The 12,787-nt window shown below is 38.6% G+C and overlaps 1 protein-coding gene across 2 annotated transcripts in view; it reads left to right on the forward strand.

Annotated features, from left to right (window-relative positions):
• LOC106631204 (ras-related protein Rab-10-like) overlaps positions 1 to 11,188 on the forward strand; it is a 31,224-nt gene extending 20,036 nt beyond the window's left edge. The window contains exons 5-7 of one of the 2 annotated variants that reach the window (XM_055705308.1): positions 1,597 to 1,698; positions 2,692 to 2,788; positions 10,807 to 11,188. In XM_055705308.1, coding sequence (XP_055561283.1) covers positions 1,597 to 1,698; positions 2,692 to 2,766 — 177 coding nt within the window. In that variant the 3' untranslated portion in view covers positions 2,767 to 2,788; positions 10,807 to 11,188. The remainder of the gene's footprint in view (positions 1 to 1,596; positions 1,699 to 2,691; positions 2,789 to 10,806) is intronic. The other variant, XM_055705307.1, reaches the window with a different exon arrangement.
• Positions 11,189 to 12,787: the final 1,599 nt, after the last annotated feature.

Genomic DNA, 12,787 nt, shown 5'->3' on the forward strand with positions numbered 1-12,787 from the left:
GTGATGTAGCCGTGGAAGGGGTCCTATAAAAGTTAGGAGATTCTCCATCGGTAGTGGATTTCAAGACTTAGGTAGGCAAAGCCATGGCTGCCCCCATAGCATATGGGTAGTAGTCCCATTTCAAGTGGGTTTATTTTTCCAAATGATATCTGTGACTCCATGATTAAAATGATTTGCATTCATCAGAGTTTGTACATAAGTAGCATCTAGGAATCTGGTACATGACACAAGAAAGAAAAAAGGAATGTTTAATAGTAGATTCTGTGTACTTTAAAAGCTGCAAACTAGTCTTCTCCACTTTATTAGCCCAGTATTTTTTATGGTTTGTATTTTTCTTTATGAATCATTATGCATCATTGTTTTGCATTGACATCTGCTAATAGTCAGATGATCTTAACTTTCTGTAACAAGTTGCTGCAGTACCAAAAACAGTTCGTAGCAGTCAGCTGGAGTTTTAAAATTCCTTATGAAGCAGTCTGTCTTAAAAAAGAGTCCAAATCTCATCTTTATATTCAAAATTACATTTTCTTACAGCATTTTGGAAAAGAAACCATTTTGCTTACTTTTTTTCTACCTTTAATATAATCTTTTATTATATTTTGACTAAAACTTGGAAGTCCAGTGCTTGCACCTTCATGCCTGATTTTGGAATTTTTGTAAAGCATTGATTTGTTACTTCTAGAACTCATTGAAAGCAAACATAATTACCAATATAGGCTTTTTATCCTGATGGAAAGCCTTCCAAATAAACCATTGCCTGGGATTGCCTTCTCCAGATGTGTCCGAGAAGGGATCCATTGCAGAGGGAGTAAATACTTTACCACTATGTTTTTCTGGGAGATGTTATTCCCACCTTGGCCCCCTCCCTTGGGAGGCAATGATGCAACTGTTTTTCTTTTTTTCCATGTATTCCACTCTATACTTTAGAAAATGATCAGGACCTTAAAAAGCTTTGAATACGTTGGGTTTTTTTCCTCTCATACCAATGTATCTGTAAGAGAAATACATTGGAGATGAGAGAGCACGAGTAAATTAAATAAAATCAACCAATGTAAAGACTGCCCTTTCCTTCGAAGTATTTTCTCTTTTCTATTACCATCATACATTTTTGCATACATATCTGTTCTTTGCTTGCTTTTTACCTCTGTGCTTCACTCTCTCTGGTCAAAAGGATGATCTGTTCTTTTATATTTCATCACGCCTCTTTTACCAGTGTTCTTGTCAAATTTTTTTTCTATACTTTTCTACAGGCACTCCATTAGTTTCCTCTAAATAATTGCCTAGGAGACAGTTCATTTTCCAAATAAATCAAAATATGGGAACAGACTCATTAGAGTTTATTCTTATTTACAAGTAAAGATAGGTTAAAAAAGCTGTTTTCAAAATGCAAAGGTTTAAGGTGAATGTTTTTTAAGAGTTACCTGAAATTTATTAATGAGGATGAAAATAGAGCACTTTACTGAGCTGACATTTACTTAATCGGTGCTTATGTAGCATGTTAGAAGCTGTGAGAACACCTCCATATCTCCTACCATTAGTATCAGGAAGCATTTCTTTCCCTGAAGGTCATCCCGTTGTCTATGCTTTTTTTTTCAGCTTGCTTGGGAGCATGGAATACCCTTTTTTGAAACCAGTGCTAAAGATAATGTGAACATTGAGGATGCATTCTCAGTCTTGACTAATGAAATACTGGAAAAGGTAGGCTGCTTTTCTGAGTAGAAAGAAAATGGGACATTTTTCTTGACAGATTGGGTAAACAAAATTGTAAATACAGAAGTTTTTTAGCAAAGCACATCCAATGATGTTTTTGCATTATGGGGTTAATATTTTGGGGGGGATCCTGTAGCTGTAGACATACAGAGAAGAAATGTGGGGGAGAAGAATTTTGGGAGAACAGCAGAAGAAAGGAGCAGGTAAAATACGGTTCAGAGAGAAGGTGAAAATTCAGGAAAACCGCATTTGTGGCTTTCCTTCCCATGCTTTTCTTCAAGGGAGAAGTCACAGCTCTATAGTTCCACTTCTGTGCCAGGAAGGTCCCTTTTCCCTGTAGGTTTGTGCAGAGTATGCACACTGTGAAGGTACGAGTGGAGCGGACCTTTTATGTTCAGCTATCAAATGTTTTATCCAAAGTTCATAGCTGTTTGTTTGGATGATTTACGCTAGTACTTTTGAAGTTATTAGGACCTAAAGATTTGAGTTAATTAGGGGTAGAATCAATACTGTAGCTGCCAGATCAGCATCTCTAAGTACCTCAAGTGTGTTGGCTTAAAGGTCCTTACTCTTCACAGTTGCAATACTTTTGTAGGACTGAATTATTGTTCATTAGCTCTAAAAATGTTTTGCATCGCAATTTATTTTTAGACAGTAGAATATTATTTTAGACATTAATGGATGTTCTTCATGCAATGCATTATCATTGCCATTCATCACCAATATTAGTTATACAAAACTAACCTTCCATTCCGAATACTCTTGAAGTTATAATAAAGATAAATGAGCAAAATTACTGATGGAGTCACATGTTGCAGTGTTTAGATTAAGTAGCCATAGGGAATGGTCAGAATAATAGCTCAGGGTTGGACTGGTTCTACATCAAGGTCCTGTCATATTCTACAATAACACAAGCTGTAGTTGGTTATTTTGGGGGAGGGAAAAAAAAGATGAAAAATAAACTCTTTATGATTCCTTTAGCATGAAAACGAAGCTCAGCAACTCAACAGTCAAATAGCATTTAGAACAGGGGGAGAGTGGCAGGTCCTTGAATAGCTGGCAAAAAGTCTCAAATAAGGTAACTCTGATTTTCTTGTAAATGAAAGAGACATTGTCTACTGTAAATAGAGAATATATGTGTTAGTATGAAGCATGAAAACTACAAAACAGTAGCTGTGATCGTAACTGATACAAAGACATATACATGTGAAGCAAGCATTTCTGCACAGTGCATTTGGTTAAGATCCGAGAGAATTCTCTGCAGCATGCAGAAATGCTGTTTGGGTATTTCTCACATTAAGATTGCCTGCACTTATTTTACTTTAAGGGGAACTGTAGTATTCCTACTCATCTTCATGAAAATTCATGGGGTTTGTAGTGTGGACATGCAAACAAATTCAGACCATGTTGAAAATGTGATACCGCTGCATGGTTTTAATTAGAACTGCTTGAGAATACAGTTGTATGCTCTGTGTGACTGTATGTGTGTGTGGAAAATATTTCCATAAGCATTCATCAAGTTTGTCTCTAGCAACATTTCACCTTATCTAGAAATGTTTGCAGTTCCTCATGGGGCATCACATACCATTACTTTGGTGTGTAATTTGCCATTTTTAGTGAAATGCATTTGTTGATTTAAACAAGGACTCCTTTAGCCCAATTGGTTTTGCCACTGGCTTGATAAGAAAGAGTTCACAGTAAAAAAAATAAATCCACCTTTACAGTTTCATCATGGTTTTCAGGTTCGACAAAATAATTTGCTTGTTCACAAAACTGTGAAATCTGAATGTAGTACTTGAATTTTAACTTCCTCTAACTGATGAAATTTTGGAGAAGGGAAAATGCAGTGGGAAGTGTGACTAGTAGCTCTGAAAAATGACATGATAGACGCCAGTTTGAGATCACTTCAGTCGTACATCCATTCTGTAGTGGTAAAATATGTACCTGCTGATTGTAAAAAGGAGATACAGCTTTGTGCAGTGTTTTGGCCCAAGACAGCTATGGCTGAGGATGCAGGATATTGGGCCTTCCTTACTTCTGCAATAGGACCACCTGTCCCAGACTGATGAGATGCTTCAGTGGAAGCATGTCATTGCTTTACCAGTCCCACAGAGGAAACTCATTTTAAGGAACGACCTAGAAAAGTCTGTTTTGGCCATGCTTTTGGGAAGTATGTGGAGGTCGTTCAGAAGTAAGATAGATAGGCAGGGCAGGCTGGCAGGCAGCAGGCTGTTTTCAGATGCATCGCAGTAGGCTGTATTAATCTGAGGAAATCTAGGATTTTTTATATACATTCTAGTTTACCATCTACTACAGGCATTTCTTTATTAACTTAACTGAAAACACTCCTGTAGCTGGAGAAGATCAGTGTCTGGAGTTACAGAGCTCATACAGCAGTAACGAGCTTCTCGATGCTCTTGAAACAAGTTGTGGTCCAGTGGAGTATTGAAGGAAAAAACACATTAACATGCGCTGGACATTAAAAAAAAAAAAAGGCAAGTTTGTATTGTTATCATTTTGTGCTGCATTTTCCTATCTCTTCTTTGTGCTGTTACTTGTAGTGGGCTCAAGGGAGAGAGAAGAATTCTGTGTCCCAGTGATTCAGATAACTAAAGTGCTGCTTGACCTTTCAGATATTTCATATCAGGCATTCTATGCTGTGTCTCAGTTGTACAGCTCTAGTTTACATGGGTAGTCTCATTAAAACGATCAGATGTTATTTGACAGCTTACATTGGTAACAGCTAAGGAGTCACCATGGTTTTGAGAACTCAGAATTTTCAAACTAATCACTTAACAATAACTGACTTGATTGTATTCGAAAGGCTGCAGTAGAAATTAATGTTATTGACACAGCTTATTCCAGAGGTTTGCTTAGACATAACAACAAGATTTTATTTATTCACAATTCTTAGAAGTGTCAGATATGCCTAAACCTGTTCATTAATAGATGGCAGCTGTTCCTTAACAATGTTTCTGGTTGCCAGTGAACTACTTGTACTTGTCAGTCAGTCCTCAAAAAACAACCAAACCCCCCAAAATACTATCCAGAATGCAGTTAGTGTGTGCACTTTTGTGTTGTTTGGTTTCATAGCTGATAAGCAGTACTCTTCTCAAGTAGCTTTTTAAAAAAATACTGCAAGCCTTTGTATTTCTATCTTTATAGGTGTGGTGGTTGGTATTTTTCTAAACTAGGAGCAGGAGGAGGGAAACTGTATCAAAAAAGAAAAAAAACGGAAGTTTTTGCCCTTTTCTGAAGGCTGCTATAACACTAGCTGAACTTAGGTTCTGCCTGCCCCCAAAGAGTGATTGACTACTGAGGTTATTTTGATATAATATTAAATAAACATATATATGCTGAGCAGAGAACAGTCAAAATCCATTTAAGACACTGCTGTTGTGAGTAACATTTACTGCTTAACAGCTGGAAGTCATTTGAGTTGAATTCTGTCCTTCATTCATCTCTATACCTTCCTTTTCTATGGCAACAAGATTTTTGAGATTACTCTGCGTCCCCCGTTTCTTTGCTCCTGAAGTGCCTTTGGAACTTGCTAGATGATTTTAAACAAATTTGACAGGTCAAACTAAAAGATAATTAAGCTCCCAAGGGGTTCTCTGAATATAAGGTGCTGGGTGGAGGGAAAGATTCACTGCAAGACCCTAATCTACAGGAAATCGGATTTCATTATTGCCAAGGTTCATGGAATTGTTAAGTTTGTCCAAAAGATCCCTGTGTCTCCCACAATGCACATTTAGTGTTTCTATATTATCCTCAGTCATGCATGGAGCCCCAGGCTTTATTTGCCCTTTATTTATCTTTTACTGACCACAGAATACTAATTTCTTTGTGAGGTTTTTCATAATGCTCGTAATGCTGTATTTTAGATCTGGTTTAGATTTTTATCTTCATAACCTTAGCAACATCAGGCAGTGTATTCAGCATTGCACACATGGGAACCAAAGTACAGAGATTAAAGCGAAGAGGATAAACGGTACCAACTCACTTGGTGCAATGTAGGGCATAATTTTGTTACATTATCTTGTTTAATTAAAAAAAAAAAGTCTGTTCTGGACATTGAATGAGCCAGATATTCTTCTGGAAACAGTAGCATATAATTAGGTCATGTAAATCAAAACTTAATCACAGTGTCTGAGTATAGGAGATGAGATTCATCTTGGTGTACAACCTTAGCCAGCAAAAATTTACATGGCTGGTCTGGTGTGGTTGTCTGGAATCACCTCTATTCAACGGAAAGAAATGCATCTTTTTCAGATAATACTGTGTTCTGGAGGTGCCTTTACCGATGACAGAGGACTCCATCTCAGCCCATATTGTTTTATATGATTAAAGTTAAATAAATTAAACTCCAGGAGACCAGAGGAATGTTACATGCTTGACTGACTTGACAGCATTTTTTTGCTTCCGCAAGATCTTGACTTTGAAGATGGATTGCTCTCTTAAATAGGGTTTTTGAGGTGCAACTGTATTAATCCTCACACAGACAATCTGTAAGGTTGAAGAGCCTTAAGAGTAACAGCTCAGCTGTCTTCTCAGGTTTGTGAAATAACTAATTGCAGTACAACATTGTTACAGTCTACAGTGGTGCTAACAGAAGAGGGAGATAGAGACCCACACTTTGCCAGTGGGTTAGATGTTTCAGACATTGTGGGATGGCAGGATCTGGGGCAAGGACTTCATCCCCATTTCTTGAGGAAGATGGTCTGCAGCAGTTAGATCCTGCTATTTTCAACCCCACATATCCTTTCCTGCTCCTGTCCCTGTTCCCCCAGTGATCACTTTTCCTGCTAATACATCCCTAGCTCTTGCTTGATACTGCTTGTGCCCTGGCCTGCCCATTCCTGTTGCGAGAGGACTGTCTTGCATTTTGAACAGGTAATTTGAATTACAGGACACAGGGAAGATACATGTCAAGAAAATGGCAGGACTGATCTTAATAACTGAGCTCTCTGTACTGGCAGTTCAGGCATAGAAGTCACAGGAACCTGACTGCATGAGGTTCTCTGCCACGCTTTGCCATTCTTTCTCAGCTATCACCGTTGAATAGAAACAAAATTATTGTGGTGATTAAGTATGATCATTTTGTCATTAGAGAGACTAAAAATGCTCGATATTTAAAGAAGTTATGAATAATAGTAACTTCAGTTACAGTCCCTTCTGCTTGATTCTCTAAAACTGTTAGTTTTCCAGCAAGCACTCTAGGTCTGACTTTGGGGATACTGAAATGGACTGAGTAAAGTCCTGTCCTTCTTCCAGATCCATAGTGGGCCACACCTCCACAATAAACCACTATCAAAATACCAAGAACTGGTGCTAGAGTAGGTGAATCCGAGTTGGTGTGGCACTGCTGATCTGAGCAGCAGTTTTTCAGCAAAGAATGGGCAGCTAATATTAATTAAGATTTATAAATTTACTCCGTTAGAAGCATTTCAAAGAGTTTCTTATATTTTTTTTTAATGATATTTCTCTTTGTATGCCAGCTTAGCTTGATTAAAACCTTTGGGATCTCGGCCATCTCATCACAATTCCTGTGTCTGGAAGTTAGCTATTTATTGCATGCCAGTGATACAAACTCTGCTTAAAGCTGGGGAGGAGAGACAGCCAGGAGGGGAGATAGCAGGAAGCTTAAAACTGGCTTGAACAGATCAGGTGCCTGCCTGTTAGGTGGGACATGTTTGCTGTGCTATTTAACAGGAAAAACTAGTATTTGATAGCAGGAAGTTTCAACATCTTACTAAAATCACTGCAGGGTAGAGTGGCGTCTGTGGTGGTATTTTCAAACCCCCCCCTTCAGCCAAGATGCCAAAGTGGAAGCTCAAGCTTCTTGGTACCAGTTTGGTCTTTCTCACCTTCAGCTGTTTATTGGCTGGTTTGTCAGGGAGTGAGTTAGAACAGGGTGAGCTGAAATGTGAGCTGGCAGTGTTAGTGTTGCTCGTGGGGCCCTGAAGAAGGAATGCTGCCTGCCGTGTTCTCACAGGTGGGAGAGATTTACATACCTCGATGCTGTAATTTTGGGAGGGGAGGGTGCCCCACCTCTTGGTGGAAGGCTTGGCTGAAGTTGAGCACTACATGGGATTGCCCGGTAGTTGCTTCAGCAATTTATGTAGAACTTGCAGTATCTCTTCAGGTTATGAGTTATGCACTTTTTACATGTGTATATAGCGCATTTGCTTAAATAAATCCCAGGCCCTTACTTGCTTGATGAAGATCTGGTATGGGATAGTCTTACCAAACTGAAGCGATCCTTAAAGTCTTCAACTTTTAAAATGCTTTTAAAACAAACTATTACCTCTTCTTTATTTGTGGAGAAGTGGTTCTAGTCTTTCTGTCCTAGCTAGTTTGTTGCTGAACTACTATCAGATAATGATTTTACAGCTTTTATGAATTATTTCATTGTCCAATATGTTTCACCATTCTTAATCACTTATAGCAGGGGTCCTCACACTTTTTAACCAGGGGGCCGGCGCGCGGATGCAGTGGCAGGCAGTCATCTGCAGCTGCTTGGTTTCCCCCCCCAACCCCGGCGGGGGGTTCTGTAAATACCGGGGGCCAGATTGAGGACCCTGGGGGGCCGTATCCAGCCTGCAGGCCATAGTTTGAGGACCCCTGACTTATAGTACTGAGGGTCCTTGCTAAGGACACGTGAGCAGCTTACCACGCAAAGTGGTAAAATTAAGTAGTAAAATAAGCATCTTCAGTGTTTAAGGAACATGCAAGTTTCTTCCCTTTCACTGAAAGCATGAAATTAGATATGGCCTGTAACACTTTCAAATTACCTGTTTCTTCTAAGTTGAGTGAGTGACACTTGAATTCTGAAATGGTTTAAACAGGGATTTTTCTAAAATTCTTACTTACTTAAACTGAACTTTTCTGAAGAAGGAGGGGTGAAACAAAACCTACTTAGTTTATGTCCACAATATTCAATGCTCGGTGTTATTTCTTGGTCTCAGTAGAGTGAATTCAAATTTCTTATTGTACTGTAATCTCCCAAAGCTCTCCCTACCCCAACCCCCACCCCCTGGAATCTTATTTCTAAACCAGACTGGTATCTTGTTCCTTGAGATGACAAGGTTATGGTTGTGCACTTTTGATTCTGCCTTGCTCCCTCTTTTAAAAAGATCTTCATACTTTACATTTAATATCTGTGCTTGAAGACTATCAAATACTGTCTCCACCTAGCACAGATCATAATGGCTAATGCCTGCACTGAAGCACCTTACACAACTGTGTAAAAAATTAAAAAAAATCAGAAGTTATGAAGCTGCATGTTGGAATTTGTGCGAACTCTCAAGGGTAATAAAAAAAATTGTCTGTTGGTACTTGTCACTCCAACAAAAAAAAAAGTGCACATGCTGTATTTCTTCATACATGATTTATATCTGACTAATGACAAGTAATTCCTAAAATCAGTCAGTCACAGTCTTCCAGTACCCTAGAGTCAGAACAATAAGTGTTAATAATTTTATTGATGACAGCTTCAGCATCCATTCTGAGGTTTAGACACTATGATACCTTTCCAGCCCTCTGCTCCTGCTTCTATCCGTCACTTCTGATCCCTTCCCAGGTGTTTCAGCTTCTCCCACAGCAGCATGCACTGTGGAAGCCTCCCTGGGACCCTGCAGCCCCAGGGAGGAGTGGATTCAGCCACTCTCTTTGTGGGGATGGCCCTGGCATAGAGCAGCCAGCACACTGGAAGAGCTGGAACTATGGCTACAGAAGGTAAAAGGAAAGAAATTACATGCATCTTCTCCAGAATTTTAGATACTGTTAAGTATTCTTGGCCAAAGACTCATAAGGCTTATCATAACATGGGGGAACCTTTTGTTTTCCCCTTGTTTTGATTCAGCTGAGTAATTTCAGGTGAACCTTTCTGGGTCTAGTCAATGTTCAGCTACGCTGTGACATTGTAGGTGTTAAGTTCTCAGCTCTGAGTCATGATCAGCATCGTACTATGTGGTGCCTTTTTTTCTGCTGTGCTTTGATTTTCATTATTTCCAGCTTAGGTAGCTGTCCTCTCTGGAAGCTTCTCTTCATTGTTAGAAATGGTTGTGTATGGCTTTTGGGTTTGGGTTCAGAGAGGAATGTGGTGAATCCAGTGGTTGCACTTTCTTCTGTGTGTATCATTACATACTTGGTAAACCTGCCAAGAGGCAGGCAGGAGAATGGCAAGTAGAGAAGTTAGGACTTTTTGGTTTTCCTAGGTGTGTGACAATATTCTCTGTGTCTTTGTGCCTGAGTTCAGGGTTCAGCAATCATAGTTTTAAGAGTACAAGATTGCAACATGTACTGGTGCTGTATTGCACAATGGAGTTGGATTGTTTCTCTGGTCAGCATAATTATCTAGTTGAGTTTTTTGCTGAAAGGAAGAGTCCTGGTCTTGATGATTTATTATTTTTTTTGATCTACTTTTGCAATCAGTACATAAATGTTCTACAAGGGTGAAGTGCTATTTTGATAGTTTATCTTGATAAAGACTGAGTTATCTGAGTTATTTCCATTTGGGGGTATTCCTGGTTTATTAAATAGAGGCAGGAAAATAGAGCATTTTAGTGAATTTGACAAAGCAAGTTAATGCTCTTTATAACAATTAATAGCCTGTGACTTTTCTTCATGGGTACTGATGTCCTGTATTTCCCTGTTCCTTTCAACTGCATTTTTGCACCTCATGCTCAATACTTCAAAGATCAGTGTGCTTAATTGCAAATTAGTGAAAACTGGTGTAGTCAACAGAACTGGTACATCTAGAACAATTTGTGTGAGTAAAGATTTACAGGATCAGTTCATATAGTTTGTAGTGTCTGCTCAAAAGACACTTTCTATTATCTGTCACCTTGAGAGTTAGGAGAGATGTTTGAGGCAGGTAAAGAATGTAAATATACCAAGCTGGGACTTGCATGGGCATCGGTCTCTATCTAATTTATTAGAAAAGTTGTGATCTTTTAATTAAATATTCAAAGGAAAAATATATCTAGTGACCCCACCAAATCTTTTATATATTAAAATATGTGAAAATTCAAACCTTTCAGCTGTTGTGTTCTAGTTATCTTAATTAAGTGTTTGCTTTTGTTTGTTTTACAGAAATCCTGTGTATTATATGACTTAGATGTTGTGGCTTTAAGTCAAAGTAAGAAGAGAACCTGCTGTGCATTCTGAAATATATTTTTCTTACTCCACTTTCTCTTCAGAAAATATTAACTATTCAAAGGAACATACAAGATATTAAAAGTGAGCCTGTAATCCCAAAACACAGTATTTAGGCATTCTTTGTATTATACAAACTTTGTCGCCAAATGTTTTGATATGTTTATATTATATTTTCATATTTTCATTGTGAATTAAAAATAATTATTTGACTTTGGAATTATTAGATGCATCACAGGATGACTGCATTTTCATACAAATGTTTGCAGAAATAAAATCTAAGTGTACTAATTTTCTTTATTAAAAAAAATTACCTTGACTTTTTTTTTTCTGTATTATTTATACCAGATTTCTAATGTAGTGAACGTTGACATCATCACACAGGCAGCCTTCTGATATATGAAATCATTTATGCGATCCCCCAGATTACATCTCTTTAAGTAGCTGATATTTACTGCAGTCCCGTAAGGTAACTGTCTGGGAATTTTTGCCTTTGTTTCTTTTATATCAATTCCGGAAATGTGTTACTTGAATACCCTTGAACAGGGAGGCTGCAAAGGTGAAGGCTGAGAGAAAAGAGTAAGCCATTATACAAGATCAGTATGTTGCTGATCATTCCTTAGAAGGCAGAAAACATGGAACAACAGAATGCATCAAGTAATACTTACCGTGGTAATGTAAACTTTTATCATTCTATAAAATAATTCGCGCAGGTGTTAGCAGCATACCTGCATTTTCAAGTGTCCCTTTTGTTGTAAAGGATCACGATATTCAAAGGGTATGCAGTGCTTGTTTGATATTGTGAGATATTTATGTTATTTTCTTAAAGTATAAATACATCAGATACCTGGTTCTGCTCATTTAGATCTGTTATATAGCGGTATGCAATATCTTTAATGTCAGTGGAGGATATCAAATTTAGTTTAAATTTAAATGAGGGCAGAATCAGGATGCCAGTTTCTTTAATCAAAAGCAAAGAGAACACAAACCTGCAGGATGCACACAAAGCAAACACAAGTTGCGAAATCTGAAGAATTGTGGTTATTCTATTGTCTTTTTTTTTTTCCCTGGGAGATGTGGTTCTTGCTCATTATTAAATTTGATTGGTTTATTACCATTTGCGAATGAATAATTTGGCTGTGCAAAATTGTGTTGTGAGCTATCCCAGCACATCCAGAATGACTAACTCCACTGTTCTGGAATGTCACTACCCTCCTGAAATATGTCTGCTGCTTTCTGGGGGGCTGTTCACAGATTGTCATAATACCACATTATTATTAAATTTGGTATGGAGACAGTGAGCTCAACTGGAAAATGCTTTCTGAAGCACAGGGGGCCTAATGTACCTGATCATAGTGCCAGGTTAATGTGCCACTAGGCCACTGAGTGTGCTCGCAGAAGGGGTGCGAAAGGATGGCAGAGACTATGTATTTATGGTACTCATCATGGCCAGTCACTTAAGCTAGTGTTTAGAGCAAAATCTGAAAACAAGGAACAAAGGGTAATCCCTGCATCAGGTACAACCATAGCAGTGGAAGAAACTAGTGCTGGAAGAGAGCAGTCTAGGTCCTCATCTTGTCTCAGCCTCAAATCAGCTGTCCCTGCTGTACTGCAGGAAGATGTTTAGAGAGTGCAGTGATGGACATTTTACAGTCTCTCTTGAGTCGTCCTTACTTAACTGGTTTGGCAAGCAGGAAGTTATCCTTATACCTAACCTAACTGGTACACATGGAAGGCAGGTTCTTCCTTTCCTCCTGCCTGTCCTCGCTCTTCTCTTCAGGCCAGAGAACTCCTGTCCCTTCTACCTTCCCTTGCAATGTCAGTTTTCCAGAATCTTTGCCATTTTTTTCTCTCTCCTCTTGGTATTTTTGGGTTGGTTCTCGGCTATCCTGGCATGTAGACCTGAAAACTGAGCAGA

Source organism: Falco cherrug, chromosome 3 (assembly GCF_023634085.1).
Source record: "Falco cherrug isolate bFalChe1 chromosome 3, bFalChe1.pri, whole genome shotgun sequence".
Taxonomy (NCBI): Eukaryota; Metazoa; Chordata; class Aves; order Falconiformes; family Falconidae; genus Falco; species Falco cherrug.